This window comes from Monomorium pharaonis, chromosome 11 (genome assembly GCF_013373865.1).
Source record: "Monomorium pharaonis isolate MP-MQ-018 chromosome 11, ASM1337386v2, whole genome shotgun sequence".
NCBI classification, from domain to species: Eukaryota; Metazoa; Arthropoda; class Insecta; order Hymenoptera; family Formicidae; genus Monomorium; species Monomorium pharaonis.
This window is the reverse complement of record NC_050477.1, coordinates 4,806,037-4,821,721: the sequence shown is the minus strand read 5'-3', so window position 1 is coordinate 4,821,721 and position 15,685 is coordinate 4,806,037. Positions and strand designations below refer to the sequence as shown.

General features: G+C 42.8%; 2 protein-coding genes and 1 long non-coding RNA gene across 3 annotated transcripts in view; 2 read left to right on the top strand and 1 right to left on the bottom strand.

Annotated features, from left to right (window-relative positions):
- The window catches only part of LOC118647823, a 16,629-nt gene extending 11,721 nt beyond the window's left edge, over positions 1-4,908 (top strand). The window contains exon 2 of the long non-coding RNA XR_004964963.1: positions 1,972-4,908. This is a non-coding gene — a long non-coding RNA (uncharacterized LOC118647823). The remainder of the gene's footprint in view (positions 1-1,971) is intronic.
- Positions 1-12,849, top strand: part of LOC105829942 (cerebellar degeneration-related protein 2) — a 25,178-nt gene extending 12,329 nt beyond the window's left edge. Inside the window, exons 2-7 of the mRNA XM_036293429.1 lie at positions 6,346-6,458; positions 6,744-6,892; positions 7,547-7,751; positions 7,852-8,120; positions 8,340-8,493; positions 9,899-12,849. Of these exons, the coding sequence (XP_036149322.1) occupies positions 6,346-6,458; positions 6,744-6,892; positions 7,547-7,751; positions 7,852-8,120; positions 8,340-8,493; positions 9,899-11,185 (2,177 nt within the window). The 3' untranslated portion in view covers positions 11,186-12,849. The remainder of the gene's footprint in view (positions 1-6,345; positions 6,459-6,743; positions 6,893-7,546; positions 7,752-7,851; positions 8,121-8,339; positions 8,494-9,898) is intronic.
- LOC105829943 lies at positions 12,056-15,685 on the bottom strand. The gene is made up of 7 exons (XM_012669030.3): positions 15,477-15,685; positions 14,620-15,035; positions 13,716-13,936; positions 13,579-13,634; positions 13,267-13,492; positions 12,965-13,173; positions 12,056-12,656 (listed from the first exon to the last, which is right to left on the bottom strand). The coding sequence occupies exons 1-7, from the start codon at positions 15,548-15,550 to the stop codon at positions 12,578-12,580; spliced, it is 1,281 nt and encodes a 426-aa protein (XP_012524484.2). The 5' UTR covers positions 15,551-15,685; the 3' UTR covers positions 12,056-12,577.

Genomic DNA, 15,685 nt, shown 5'->3' with positions numbered 1-15,685 from the left:
CCGTGTCGGACCGGTCAAGAACTTCGTCGGCCCGGCGCAGAGAGCCGTTGCCTTCGGTGAATACACTTAAAGACCACCCGGCAATAAAAATGCCTATAGGAATTTATGAATATCTGATGATATGAAAGAGAGGGAGAGAGAGAGGGGGGGGGGGGAAAGAATATTTTAACATAGAATTTTGTGCAAAAGATGCATTCCCAAACCATCTTTGAACATATGTTTTTCTTATTAAATTAAAAGTTACTTCATTTTTGTTTACTCTCGATTCTTATGTAAACTCGCACTTCCGAGTACGTATTTGCAATTTGATGAGAAACTAATATATAAATTAAATCAAGGTTTGTACGTATGTACTAATAAAACTTGTATAAATATTTTAAAAATTTATTTAGATTTACTCATTCGTTTAAAAGTTATTTATATAAAATATAGTCGTTTTTGCTGCATAAGCCATTACAAGCTAAACTTTTCGCTGTTTTTTTTTTCTTTGCAGCTAATTTCAAAGTCAAAGTTCCAATATTTATCATTAATGTTGCTTGTCATTTCTTGATTCGACAAAAGGAATAAATCTTAAAAGTCTACAACTTTGAAATTCCGATAACTTTTAAGCTGATATTTTAAAGACACGTTCTTGAAGAGCCGCTATATAGCTCGTGCAGCTCTGAAAATCGGATAGTTTCGGAATCTCCCTGTTAATGTATATTTAGGAATCTCCTCTCTCTCCTTCCGCGCACGTTTCCGCTCGAAATTTCACGTGTGTACTCTCGTGTACTCTCATTCAGCGCGCGCTTTCGCGACGTCGGCGTCGTTGAACCTCGCGCGCGTCGTCCGAATGTTTTTACGCTCGACCCGAAACAATGACGAGAACACGGCCCACATGGGATGCTTAAACGCCGCTAGGCTCTAGTTACTGGTTCGTATACCGGGCAAAAAGATCCGAAGGAGGAAAGAAAAAGAGAGATAGAGAGGAACCCGGCGAGAGCGAGCGGACGCGCGCATGAATGGCATTGTGCTACTGCAATTCAACGGGGGGGGGGGGAGAGGGATATAGAGATATTCGAATGTCGTCTGTCACGCTCTCGCCTTCTCTCCACCCACGTGGTGCACCCGCACCCAACTTCGCGTCGACGCGCGCTTTAATTATCGCATTAGCGATATTATCGCCCGAGGAACGCGAAAGTCCCCGGTAAAGAGAAAAGCTCCGGTTGACTGACAAGATCGAGTCTGACCTCCACTCTCCACCCACGTAGAATCTTGAACAACACAAAAACCGCTGTTTAACTTGAATAGTATTTAAAGACCGTTTTGAGGTCTTTACTGTCTTAAGATGTCATCAATCAGTCAGTCATAGAGTATATTACTATCTTAAGATATTACTCGAGACGGTCTGAAGATAATAATCGATTTGTGAGTAACCGGCCAAAGTCTAAGTCAGATTCATAATGTGTCTTTAGAATAATATTTTTGTAAAGCGCATTTACAACGTTTGTTTAGATATCTCTAAGATAATGTTCGACTTTATGTCTGAGATTCCTCTTCTTAGCGACAATCAAATCGATAAAATTTTGTTTATTGAAAAAGGAGCCTTAATTATTGCATTAATTAAAAATCTGACGAATGCAACCTATCTGTTAAAAAAAACAAAAACAAACGAATCAGAAATCTTATAGGAATTACTGTACTTTAATAAAGTCTTTCAAACGTTCCAGTTACAAAAAAATCTCGAGTCCCATTATGATAATAAATTCTACTTGCTTTCACCGAAATGTACTCAGTCAATGTGTCTTGTTGATATAATCGTACCATTTTTTCTCGGCGTTGACTATCGCTTTTCGAGAAAGAGAGGGAGAGTAACGTTTTGTCGCTTTCAATTTCCCACCGATCGTTCTGTCTCTCATGCGATATAAATGGGTACGGTATGGTCGCAGGGCGTGGTGCGCGGAGCTAATGAACCGGTATCGGGGCACGTAGGCGGAAGAGTTTGTCTGTTAACGAAGCGAACCACGGCGGCAAAATCAAAAGTCGGAAACGACGGTTATCCGACTCGAGAGAAAGAGAGAGAGAGGGAACTCGATCCGGGGTCTTCGCGTGTTCCGCGTGGTGGACGACGTGCGCGAGAAGCCGATCGCCGATGATATTTCGACTGGAATATGACCCGGCGACCCCGGGAATAGAATCTAAATCCCTCCCCTCGTCCACCGGTACTTTCTCCCGAGAGTGTTCCGGGCGAAAATGTTATTAATCTCTTCATCGGGGGAGCTGGCACGGGCCGGTGCGAGGCGAAAGGGTGGCGGAAAAAAAGGGAAGAAGAGGAAGGGAGGCGAGGGACCTATTGTTGCTGAATGCGCACTGCAGGCGCATCGGCTTGACCTTTCGAGCGCATGAGGAAAGCGCAAGCCCCGAAACGTCCATGGTGTTGGTTGCCTGCTTCGGATTTCGCGCGGAAACACGTTTCGCGCGTGTCGCCGGCGGCGAACGATCCAATTTGGCGTGCGATCGCCTTTTCACCGAACGCACATACGATTTATCCACGTCCGCGGAAACTCGCCGTCGAAAAGAAAGGAGAGAAAAATTCTAAATTCTGTTGCGCAATCTCTCTCCCGGGCCGGCGTAAAAATGTATGGAGACTTTCACCGGGAGCGGGCGAGTAAAACGAATCGAGTGTATCGTTATCGAAGAGTCCCTCGAGGGAGTTAATCGCGGGCGGCGAGTCGGATCCCCTTACCTTACAGTCACGCCGGATAATGAGGACTCTCGTCGAGCGTAATGACGAGGACGATGAGCTCGTTAATTTCGCTTCTGCCGTGACCCCGCGCGCGAACCCGACGACGACGACGAGGCGCCTGTTTCCGCCTGCACGCGCGCGCGCGCGCGGACGAGGAACGAGGAGGCGAGAAACGAGAAGCGAGCGTTTTCTGGACGAGCTGTCATCGATTTCTCGCGTACCACTTTTCCTGCACGCACATGTGCATACGGGCATGCACATTACCCGTTTCCTACGCGAGAAACGGCTTTGTTGATGCTAATAGGTGAAGGCTTAAAGGGTCAACGAAACACACGTCGGAAATTTATCATATATACGCTTGTGCCTCCTCTCGGATATCGCTCGCGCGATTCCGCGTCGTAACGGTTGGTTTACCGCTGACCGTGTCATTAAGTCGACGTAATGACGAAACGTCAAATGGCGAGGGGGAAATGGAATAGAATAGAATTCCTCTTTCTTCTTTCGGCTGGCCGATCGCGATGCTACGGCGCGGTAATGTGTGTGATTGTGTGCGAGTAACGAGGGCACCGGGCCGCGATGTTTTTCGGAGGTCGTTGCGGCGCTAGGTTCAATCTGATTGCGGGTCCATTAGAAACAATAGGGTTTTCGCTCCACGGCGGTCGGATAGAATGCGAAATGTATAAATGATTTGCAAACTTCGCGGATTTCGAACTCTGCACGAACGTCCGTGAAAGGTACGAATCAGATCGCGTATCGCGAAACTTTTCGGAATGGAATAATCCCGCAAACAAGAATATTAAGCAGCTCGTATAGAATCGACAAATCAAGTGTTATTTAGGCCAACAGCATAAGCGAATAGTTATAAATAATTAAAAAAAAGGTATCTTCAATTTCTCGTAATATTAAACAAACAACGAACGACGCCTCGGAATCTCTTTCAGCGTGAATATTAACTTGAGAACTTAATTTACATATTACAATTACATAATTTACAATTTAATGATGTCGTGCAAATAATATTTCGCGACACAGTACTATAAAGTTATAATTGTTAAACGTAGTAAAATGAGATGTAAGATAAGTCGTAATGTGGGAAAGGTCGTAATATAAAAAGAAATCATAATTCGTCGTTTCACGATCGCGAATTAATCGGATCTGATGTTGCCAAACATAAAATTGTTGTGAATCTTTTCGTCGGTAGAAGTATGTTTAAATTTATGTGAATTGACCATGCTACGTTATATATTGTAATTAATACGTAATGAATGAGGAATAAGTAAAGAATATGAGAAAATAATGGCGATTGTTAATAACTGAATAATTCCCATCAAAATTACTCAGTCATTTCCCACATTTCTGTCGTGTTTTCCAGGGAAAACGGTATAATTCCAATTAAAATCCATTTCCAACAGTTTCATAACACTTGCCCAGATGTCCTAAATCGACATTTGACAATCTTTTATATGTAGAATAAGTTCAGACAAAGGGGGAAACTTTATATCACACGTTATAGATGTACGTATGAACCTTTATACTTGTTTCTTCAATGCATGTAATCGTGAACAGTGAACGTGTCAAACAACATCGGATAAAACTTTTACATGCCGTGTCGCTGATTGTCGCCATTCGCCATTATGTCCAAGTGGATCAAGGTTTTGCCGGCTATTAACGTAACGTAACTAAATGCTGATAGACAGGAACGGTGCGGCTTAATCGCTATTATTCGACCGGTGGCTCCGAATTAATTAACATCATAACCTCGAAACAATGCAACGACCACGATGATTAGTCTTATCAGGAAAACTCGCGCGTCATTCTTCGAACTGTTGTTAGCGAGGTGGAAAATAGGAATGTGGCTTACGTCCCCTTAGTCTCTCCGAAGCGAGCTTGCACTGCTCACCCGTGTCTTCAAAACGAGCGATAAATCCGACGATTATCGCTATTCATCATCCGTCAGATCACCCTGTCTCGCCAACCTACAGCCCCCATTTCCCTCCGGTGGGAAGATACGCGCGCGCGCGAAAGATCTCAGAAGTAGGACACCTTCTCTTATCGCGCCGGAGCATCCCGCGAACGACGGGAACGAGCCACGTAGAAAGGCAGAAGGGAAAGGATGTGAGGACTCGCCGGAGTGAGAGTACCGGAGCACTTAGGGGAGCTAAATGCTGTTCGAAAAAAAGAAAGAAAGAGAACGGCGAAAGATTTGATTTATCGTTCTTCGTCGGACTAATCAGAGAACAAACTTCTTTTTTACGATTACATTTAGCGCTACTCTTCCCAGGGTCAATGCTCTTCCCTGTTTCGACGGAATTTAACTTAGTCCAATCGCCAGTTCGAGTCTTATTGCGCTAGTCCAAAATTTAAAAAGGTGGAAAGTGGTCGGGTGGTGAAGTGAGACCCCCCTCGATCGGAACGGCGACGGGGACAGAAGTCGGGCCCAGAAGCGTATGAAAGGAAGAGGGGGGGACGGGGGGAGAGACGAGAACGGGAAAGGAGGGAGTTGGATTACCGCTCTCGGTGGGCGCACGACGTTTCGATCGGGCTGGCTACCACGGTACCACAGAAGACCGGCTGCCTCCGACGGAACCGGTTGTGTGTGTCGGAAAGAGCAACGACGGGAACTGCTGGCACGGGTCCCACCACGAGCGAGCCATGAGCGGGCAGAGCGTGGACATGGTCTGGGACCCGCAGACCCAGACCAACTCGTTAGAGGGCTGGGATTATTCTATCGAGCTCGCGTACCTTAAGAGCCTTAAGGGATCCTCCTCTGAAAATAGTAAGTAAGCGCGGACGTGAAAGGAGATTGATTGGAATCCGTGCGGAAAAGATTGATCGATGCCGTCGACAATCGTGTGGTGTTGTGGTCAAGAGGATAGTGTTCCGTACGGAAGAAGTGCATAACTTTTTGCAGAAGAGACAGCAGATTGTTGCAATTATTATTGCGCGGTCGAATATTATAACTGTTGTAAGAGTAGAAGAGGGTAAAAAGGAGTAAAAGGGGATAATAAAAAGTATCTTTACTTCGCCAAAAGGTCAATTCGATAAGGACAGCTACAGCTTTAATCTATTTTATCACATTTATCACGCTCGCTGAAATCCGGAGACAATTTCACCGCCGTGCTCCCGTTGCGTTAAAGAGTTCAACCTACTCCGTCCATGAACTTGGGTCACGTTGCCCCAACACCGAGTACCGCGAAACGCGGTAGCTCGGTCGTTTGCTCGCTGCGAAGGTCCTTGGCCCTAGCCGGTGTCAGAACGAGGGAGTGCCGCGAGAGTGAACCGGAGCGCGTTCGCGCTCGGCGGGCAGCGCAACCTGCAACCTGCGACGTTCGGCATCAGGTTCACGCGGCTAATTATCATTCCGCGAGCGAGTCCGGGTCGATTTCGATTCCGTCAGCGTAGATGTTCCCTCGAATTCCCTTGGTTTCGCCGACGGCACGGAAAACCAAAACTACACGTTCACACGATTCGTTCGATTCCCTCTGTCTTATTGTCCCCGCGCGTATATCGGAGATCCGGGAGGATCAAAAACGAAGAATGCGCTCGCAATGGGGGTAGGGGGTATCACTTCCGAGGCCTGAGAAGCGCTCATGCAAAAATATGTCTTATGTTTTGCGCAGATCTACAACTGGCGGCGGAGCTCGGCAAGACCCTGCTGGAACGGAACAAGGAGTTGGAGAACATCATCAAGCTGCACCAGGCTACCGTGGAGGAGCAAACGCAAGAAATTGAGGTTACTATAAATCCCACAATAAATTCTCCGCGTTATAGTTCGATAATTATCACCCGCGGCAAACTGATCGCCTTCTTCTTTCCCTCCCCTCCGCTCCTAATTACTCTCTAAAAACTCTTTACTGGCAGCATCTTCCGTATATTCGAGCATTTTTATTATATATAAGAACAGAGCGTCAATTCGCGCGGCGCAGAAAAATTCGAGTCGCAACAATTTGCGGAGTCGCTCAACCTCGAAATTGCACCGCCTGATGAATACGCGTGATGTTGCCTGTTTGTTCCGCAGTACATGAAAAAGCAGACTGCCGCCCTGAGGGAGGTAAACAATACGCGGCTGAAAGTCTACGAGCAGCTGGAAGTGAGCGTGCAGGATTTGGAACGTGCGAATCATCACCTGGTCATCGAGAACACGAGCGACAAGAAGCTGATCAAGAGGTAGGGCGCGTCATCTTTGCTTTTCTTGTTCACACCGTTTCTTCCATCTTCCGGACGAAACATCTTCGAATCGGAGGGGAAAAGAGAAAGAAAAATTTGGCAATCTCGTTCGAAAGAAAGGTTGATCCGCTTTGAGATAACTTATACCAGATAAAATTCTGTATCGCGAAAACGTACCGGCTTATAATGAGATCTGCTATTATATCTTGTTAGGCTCTCCGTATTGTGTACCGGCTATGTGAACCGTTCTAAGCTCACCTTTCTAAATGCATAATTCATGCACCGTCTGATACAATTAAAGTTCATGGAAAGTTATTAAGTATTAATTTCCCCCTTTTAACGCCATCCTAATCTCCCTAATGGATTCTATTTCTCCGGATAATAACAAGCGCTCTTGTTAACGATATACGGCGTGACCGCGAAATTTCCGTCGGGATTTCGTGGTCAATGCGCCTTTCGATCGCTTCGCGGTTGACCCGAAATTCCGGAGAAACTTCGCCGGAGACGCGCTGCGCATTTCTCCCAAACGGGGCGACATTTCGAACAGATGTCCGACCGTCGGAGAAATTGCGATACCGCGTAGCGTAATACGTTCCGCGGTAAAAGGAGACTCCTACTGATGATTATTTAACGATTTGCGCGCAATTTGACTAGCCAATCCGTGACTATCGAGAATCTGGAAATAAGATGCGAGGAGCTTCAGAAGAAGATTGACGACCTGACCGAACAACTGCGCCAGAATGCCGCGAGCCCGTCTAGGAATAATGCGCAACAGCAATATCATCAACAGCAACAAATGCAGCAGCAACAGAGTATCAATTGGGAGACTTCGGACACGCAAGGTGGCAACGAGAAACAGGTACAAATAGCTCGAGCATTCTAATGTATAACATCGTTCTTCGCTTCTTCTACAAGTTTTCAGAAAAGAAATCAGTAACACTTACGTTTTTTGTATCCAGAGAGCTGCCCCATGTTCGCCGAAGCCCTCCCAAGAGACCACTGAGGCGACCACGGCGAGTGACGAGGAGATGACCGAGTTGCTGAGACAGCTGCAGGACGCGCGCAATCAAAGGGCCAGGGAGCAGAAGAAGGTGTCCGAGCTTAGCCAGCAGCTGACCACCTTGTTGCAGGAGAACAGCGCATTGGAGGAGCAATTAACGGAGTTGCGTAACAAGGCGCAAGACGTGAAGAGTCTACAGGACGAGATTAACACCTTGGAGGAAGTCAGGTGCGTTAGATGATCCTTTCATTCGTTTCCCTCTCTTAAACGTACACTGCCTCACATGTCCAATTAAAAGTTGCGAGAAGAGATTTGCTTTAACGCGAATAAAAGTAAGCATTGAAGTAAAAAGTTGCGCATTGTCGTAATCGTTGGCACGAAAATATTCCACGTGACGATGTCAAAGTGGCAATATTTGTGAAACAAGCGCGAATATCTTTATTATAGACGAGGTCAGTTATGCGGGCGTTGCTTGCGCGGTATGGACACGAGGACGCATGATGAAATCTCCATAATGCTGGATCAGGAAGAGTACGACGACATAAGTGTGGCCGAGTCGTTAATCAGCGAGAATCAGCGGGATTCTGAGCTGGTTGTACAGGTACTTCCTCTTTTCTTTTTAGTTTCAATTCGTAGTTTATCCTTACGAACTTTGCTGCTTATTAGTGAATCTTTTCGTTTGCACGAATCGAGTTTCTCCTTTTGCTCGAGTCTGTCGTTACGTTGTCGCTTCTTTTGGTCAGTTATGCTCGCCTAGAATAGTAATAAATGTTTTGTCTGCTTTAGGAAGTGACAAACTTCGCAAAATCCAAGCCAAAGACAGAACGTAGATGGTATAGTTGGTTGTTGTGGAGGATATTTACTTATATGAAAGTACCGTTGTTGTTATTTCATTTTGCCAAAGCGATCGTCTATGTTAGAGCTAACTTTATCGTTCCGATAATGCTCGCACCTTTTCAAATACCGTTGTTCGTTCTGCGCAAAATGTCACTAATTGTCCTTAGGCTTTGGCTATTCGGACATCCGAAATCGAAGATTCTTTAATTCGACAATTTTATGCTAATTTGATTGATTAAAGATAATCTTGACTTCCTTTGCTATTACATATTCAATATTAACGTTTGATTAATATTTTATAGAATTTTATATTGTTTTAATAGGATAAATAGATAATATATTAATTATAATTATATAATTATATATATTAATATTAATATTAATATATATGTATACACATGTATATATACATACATCTATACATATATATGTATTAAAAATTTTATTCCTTTTTCATATAATTTTATTTTATTGAAAAATCAATCTATTATTAAAACAAAATTATCTGTCTAATTATCTATTAGACTATTAGAGCGTAAAAATGCCTTTCTAATCAATGTCAAGGGATTTACAATGTGTCTGATATACTGCGACTAAATTGACTGCTTAATTTCCAAAGATTATTAAGACTGCGTTCATTTTTCGGCAATATTAAGAATCTAGAATAAGTATATGTAAATATCTGTGCTTGTGCTGTTGTTTTAAGCATGATGGCTCTTGTTATTGAAATCGCTGCGTCTAGTCGAATAATTTTAATTAATTTACTTTGTACAATGTATAAGTGCCAGATTTATAAGATTTTAAATAAAATACATTTTCTCATGGAACTTTTTGCAATCTTTAATATCCTATAAATCTGGCAGGTCCTTTGCCCTTCTGCTTCCAGCCTCCATCTTCCACTTCTGCGCAACGTCTCATATAATTACTAACATAAATTGAAATGACAAAATAAGTAAAAATTCTGTATAATTTTTTATATTAATATAAAAATTATACATAATTTTGTAATGATATTCTAGATTTAGATAGAAAAATTTGAACGCTGATCGCTTTTCTTCGTACGTATAAATTCCCTCAGTTAAATATTTCAATTAAATATTCGTAATCAAATACATCATATAATAAATATTCAAATTTCAATTGCACACACATTAATTACCTGCACACAGGATACAGGCAGTAAGAACGAAACTACCGACGAAGTGGACAGCGCAAATCCCTATCGAGTCTTGGTAGAGAAGTATCAGGCTTTGTTGGAGGTGCAGAGACATTGTCAGCCTCGTCGCAAGGATACCACGCCCGCAACGTGTATGTCGTTGCAGGAAGAGCTGGAGATGTCTGGGGAGTTTAACAATTTCTATCCCGCCGCTTCTGAGATCGAGGCTACCGCTCCGGAAACGATCAAGACCGCCTCGCGAACTAAACCTGAGAGCGCCGGCAAGAAGCCCTTCTCAGCCACCCCAACAGATTTTTCTGAAGCCGAGACATCGTCCTCGGGTTTCTCGGATGAAACCAGCAACAAAGCGACACAAACAGACGACAGACCGGGCTCGTTCTTATGCTCCATCGCCGACGGTGAGGATTGCAAGTTCAGTATTTATGACGACAACAGCCCGTTCGAGAGCAGGTTCCGCAAGACGCCTGAGTACCGACAGCTCTTCAGCGAGATCTTCAGCGTTCTGAAACGGGCGGCCGAGGCGAAGGACGAAGGCGAGAAGCTACCGTTACTGGACGATTCGACTACGTCGCAGACCAAGTACGACGCGTCGTTTCAGGAAGACTTGCAGAGCGAAGCGACGGATGACAATCAAAGCATCATGTCTTCAATGGTGTCGTCGGTGGTGTCGGAACCGGTCTTCAGGGTGCAAACCGCTAGCCCGGCTAATCCAAAAGAAAGCAAAGCAAAGTCCGATAGCAAGCCTGGCAGCACCGCTGCGAATCAGCAGCCTGCGAAGGATGCGAGTTGCAAAATGGATTACATGTCTCTTAATTTGCGCGTCCGCAAGAAGCCCTCGTCGAAGAAGAACTTTGCTAAAAAGCCGCAGAGTTATGAACGGTCCACGCCGGACGTTATTCCCACGACGAATCCGAAATTTGTGCCACCCAAGTCTAACGGCGGTGGTCGAAGAAGATTCAGACCGTTCAATCCTGCCGAGCACGAGCATTCCGGTGCGTGGAACGGTCAGCACAATGTATACGCGAGATCGAAGGACAATAGGAAAATGTATGGTTTCACACGTGGCTCGAACGAACAGCAGCAGCAGCAACAGCAGCAACCACAGCACAACAATTTCGAGTACAAGGATTTCAAACCCAGCACCGCGTCGGAGGAGGTGGCTCGGCTGAAGCGATTAGAGTTGTCTTACGCAGAGGTTCTTCGTACGCCTAACAATAAATCCAGAGCCAATAACCATCATCATCATCATCAACATCATCAGCACTACCGTAGAAACTAAACGGGACGAGTGAACGGGCGGAGCGAAGCGCGCGTACAAGATGTAGAGTTTTATATTTGGATTGTATCCCTGAGTAGGATAGAGATCTCACGCGTTGACCTGCATTATTCATCCTGCGGTGAGATCCAGTATTGTTTTTGTACTTTCTTGTAAATATTTGACAACGCGGATATGTATAGCGACATAAGTCTAGGCACTAATTAACACGTCCGCGTTAGTTTTAAGTTGAATATTTCGTATTTTTCATTGTATATCCCTCTCCTTCCACGTGGTGAACATGCGACGAAGAGTAATAAACCCCCCCTCCCCGCTCTCCCCGTCATTAGTCGTTAAACGGAGAAAAAAAATCCATTCATGTGCCATTTACTCTCCGTGTCAAAATATCAACTTCCCAACTTTAAGAACTCCGCACTATTCTTCGATAACGTATTATACCTTCTCCCCAGGAAAGTGAACTTGTAGTGCATGTCAGCAGCAGCATGCATGGTGTTAGCTTTTATATTTTATAGGTATGAATATTGTGATGATGTTGTACGTATAAATAAATAAATTCTTTATCATATATTAAGTCGCTCTTCCCTTTTTCGCGTTCTATCAAATATATGATTATAAAATGGATCCTCAAAACGAATTTATCCGGTACTTGCTCCTGTGTAAGTTTATCGTATGAACATGAAAAATTATGACATCAATAGACATACACAGAATATAATCTTAGAAATATTTAAAACTATAAAGGCCACATATCCATAAAAAAAAACTAAATAAGTTATATCTACGATCATATAATACGCACGCGCGCGCGTAGTTAACTATATATGAATATCTATATCATATCTGTTACATCTTGAAAAGAATATCAAAGTTTCTGAATGAGTACTACTTTTTATTCGGACATATTAAATGACAAAAAGCAACTTGCACCTAATACTTTCGCGGTTCCGCGATCGTATTAATTTTGAATATTTCTATATTCTAACACCAGAACGCCTAAATTTTTTTCTGTTAACGCTCCTTTAATATCAAAACTTCTCTATTTCAGACTCTTAATGTAAGTTATTACGTTCAAAGTATATTAAAGTATAACATTAAAAAAAAATTAAATAATAAAAAAATTAAAATATCTCATATTTCATATTGTCTAAAAAATAATGAAAATTTACGTGCGTTCCAGTGTTATTGGTCGCATAGACCGTGTAGACTAAAGATAATGAATGGTACAAGTTTATTAATACAGTTGGGAATTGGAGTTGCGTATATTGAACGCGTGTGTTCTGTGTTTCGTCGTTTCTCCGTTCGTTTTCTTAATAAGCATAATGTCCATTACACGTACATACAAGACATTTCTTTCTTCATATTGTATTGACTTATATCAAAATGGATACGGTTCGATTAAGAATCGTCGAATAATGCGCGATGCACCGCTCCTAAACTTGGTTGTACATAACTCGAGCTGATACTACGTCTCGACCTGTAGAGAAGAAATTGCATCGTGAAAAAGCCCTCAAGCCAAGAGAACGCTTATAAACGACATATTTCCAGGCAGCTGTTTCAAAACTCCGAATTAATTTCTGCAGCTACGATACATTATGAAATTAAGATGTGAGAAATTACACATAATGATTTTCATGTGATACTGATCCAAATAAATAAATTTGCGCTGCTTTCGACTTTCATATACCAATCACACGATCCATCATACAATAGAATAGATTCGTAGAATACGGCAGAAACTGTACGCTCAATACATACAGTAATATAAAATACTTCAATACTTACTCAGTGATAGATCGGACGGCTGGCCCAGTTGGATTATTTTTTGGTCGTGGATTAACGAGAAGACATTTCATTGGATGACCATCTAATTGTCGATTGTGATAAGTTTCAACTGCCTTAGTCGCGTCTTTCAGTGTTTTATAAATTACTTCTGCTGTACCTGGACGTACTAGTCTCGATACGAGCAACTCCCCGACGTCTTCGAATAATTCCTACAGAGACATTTTTTATTTTTGTTTTAATCAACACTTTGCAGCACAAATGCGAAAAGTTTCAGAAATTATTTTTCTTTATTTTTACCGCACCTTGATATCTTCTTGTGTGACATTAGCTTGTAAGTTGGATACTACAATTCGATAGCCGTTCGATTGCGTCGATGATGAACTGGAACTTGTCTTCGGCCGCGACAAAACGCCCATCGTTCTCGCCTTGTTCGCAGCAGAAGATTCGAGACGCGATTTAACTCCTACTTCTCGAAGATTTCTCGAATCGTAGTACTTGGAATCGGCTGCTTCCTCTGCTACAATTGTTCTATAATCAAAATCATAAAAAGGGTCCATTTACATTGCAATAAGACTTTATGATAATATCCTGTAAAATAACCTGTAAATATTCACCTTGACTTCATGCCAAAACTCCAATCTTCCTTATAAGGAGGTGAAACAGTTTTCACCTGTAACAGAAAGAAAAGGTCATATCAATTAAATCGATCAAAAATTATATATAAATTTTGCATGAAAGGCGATGGAATTACCATCGCAGAGCGTGCAGCAAGTTTATAATCTCTTTGCCTTTCCCGTTCCTTCTCTAGTTCCAACTTTCGAGCTGGAACCCTAGTTACATTAGTGTTCCTGGACTTGACCCAAGTGTAAGGAGAAATCGGATTAATGCTGAATACAGGAGGTGGAGGTGGAGGTGTTGGTGCATATTCATTACTCACAGTCCTCCTCAACGAAGAAGAATCCGTCAGATAATCTAAAAGGATAAAGAATAAGCTAACATGTAAATATTCCCTTTAATAGTTATTATTTCAATAAAAACTTTAAAATGTTTCTAATTAAAAATTAAACATATTTTTTCTGGATTTTACTCTAAATATATGTAACATACATTAACGTTAAGTAAATAAATTTTTATTAAATAAAATTATATATAAATACAAATTTGGCCAAAAATATTAGATACTTTCCCTAGCAAAGTGCATTGATAGTACATTGGCTAATATTGGCTACACATTGATTATATTGGGAATGCATTGTTTTCCAAATATTTCGCTATGTGACATCAATATTGGTCATAAAATATTAATTGCAAATTAAGATACAATTAATATCCAATATGTTTAAACAAATTAGTTAAATAAGATAAAGCATCCCCTTTATAACATTGGACCAAAATTGCAAAAATTGTATTTACATTACTCCTCCAATATTGAGCGAATGTTTCACGCTAAAATTATTTCGTAAAATACTTTTAACCAGAGATTTAAGCAGAAATTAAAATGTATTTTATCCTTTAAGAACCCTTTAAATGTAATGCCAGTAACAACAGAAAATGATACAGCTAAAAGAATTCCAAATATTAAAAAAATATAAATGCCTAATGTTTCTGCCAAATAACGGCTAAATGGCAACAGATCCATATTATTCTTCACATACCATCAGTATAATCCATACTCATATCTCCTAAGTAATGGGGTTCGGCAAGAGGTGGTCTATACCCGACCGCTCTTGTTGGAGGCGATATATAATTGTTTGGTGGTATACTCGGCGGTAGCACATGCTGCATCAAGTGTGGCACTTTGTTCGTAGACAGCGAGAGCCTGCCATTCCGGCCGGTCTTGCGTGAGATTCCCGCGAGCGTGTCCAACTTCTTGTAATGAGACGCGCGAAGCTTGTCCAGCTTGAGCCGTGCGTCGCTCTGCTTCGCTATCTCAGCGAGCTTGTCCCTGGCATCAGTCAGCTTCTCCCGGTTCTTCTGTATTATCTTGAAGCGTGCATCCGTGATCACCTGGCTGCCACGTCCTCTCACAGAACCGTTCGCTCGTGCCCCTCTGCTGATGCCCCTGCGTATTCTGTGTAGAATCATAAGATACATGTAAATTTTCTGGGTTTTATCCAAGCTCTAAAACTGTTGCTAAACGGAAACCGCAGGGAGACGTGGCAAAACGTCTTTCTAGCGTCCAGAAGTCGTGGAGCAAATTTCTTATTAAACGAGCCGGGCGGACGTAACGCCGACTGAGGCGGAGCAATCGGCAGATTTTGCTCCAGAGTTATACGCAACCACTAACAAAATCCGCACCAGCTTACTCCAACGACTTTGCGACGCGGGATTTATCGAAAGGGGGGGGGGGGATTGATCCGAACGAGAATTTCCGGATTCGGATTTTCACGCACATATTTCTCCATGAGGGAGAGAACGAGAGCGTCAAGGTTATAAATACGCAACGTGAACGTAAAGGCCGAGCGATAGGTGCACTATACCGGATACAATAAACGACAGAATTTTGCCTCACCCTCCTCTGCCCCTCATTCCCAGTGATTTCGACTTTTTAATTATATCATCTAGGCTGAGGCCTGCATCGGCCATAACGAAACAACTCGTCCGTGTATGTACGCGAGATACGGCACACCGCAGAGAACCGTCAAATCAAAATTTGAAGAACTGTAATTTCGGGTTACACGTCCTGCGGCGACACTCTCTTCTGTCGGCGTGACGCCATTG

Bases quoted from the DNA above. Each gene is read 5' to 3' on its own strand.
- LOC105829943 (XM_012669030.3), bottom strand. From the start codon at position 15,550: ATGGCCGATGCAGGCCTCAGCCTAGATGATATAATTAAAAAGTCGAAA. The intron at 15,036-15,476 runs GTGAGGCAAAAT...GATTCTACACAG, and splicing joins GGAATGAGGGGCAGAGGAGG to AATACGCAGGGGCATCAGCA. The intron at 13,937-14,619 runs GTATGTGAAGAA...TTATCCTTTTAG, and splicing joins GAGTATGGATTATACTGATG to ATTATCTGACGGATTCTTCT.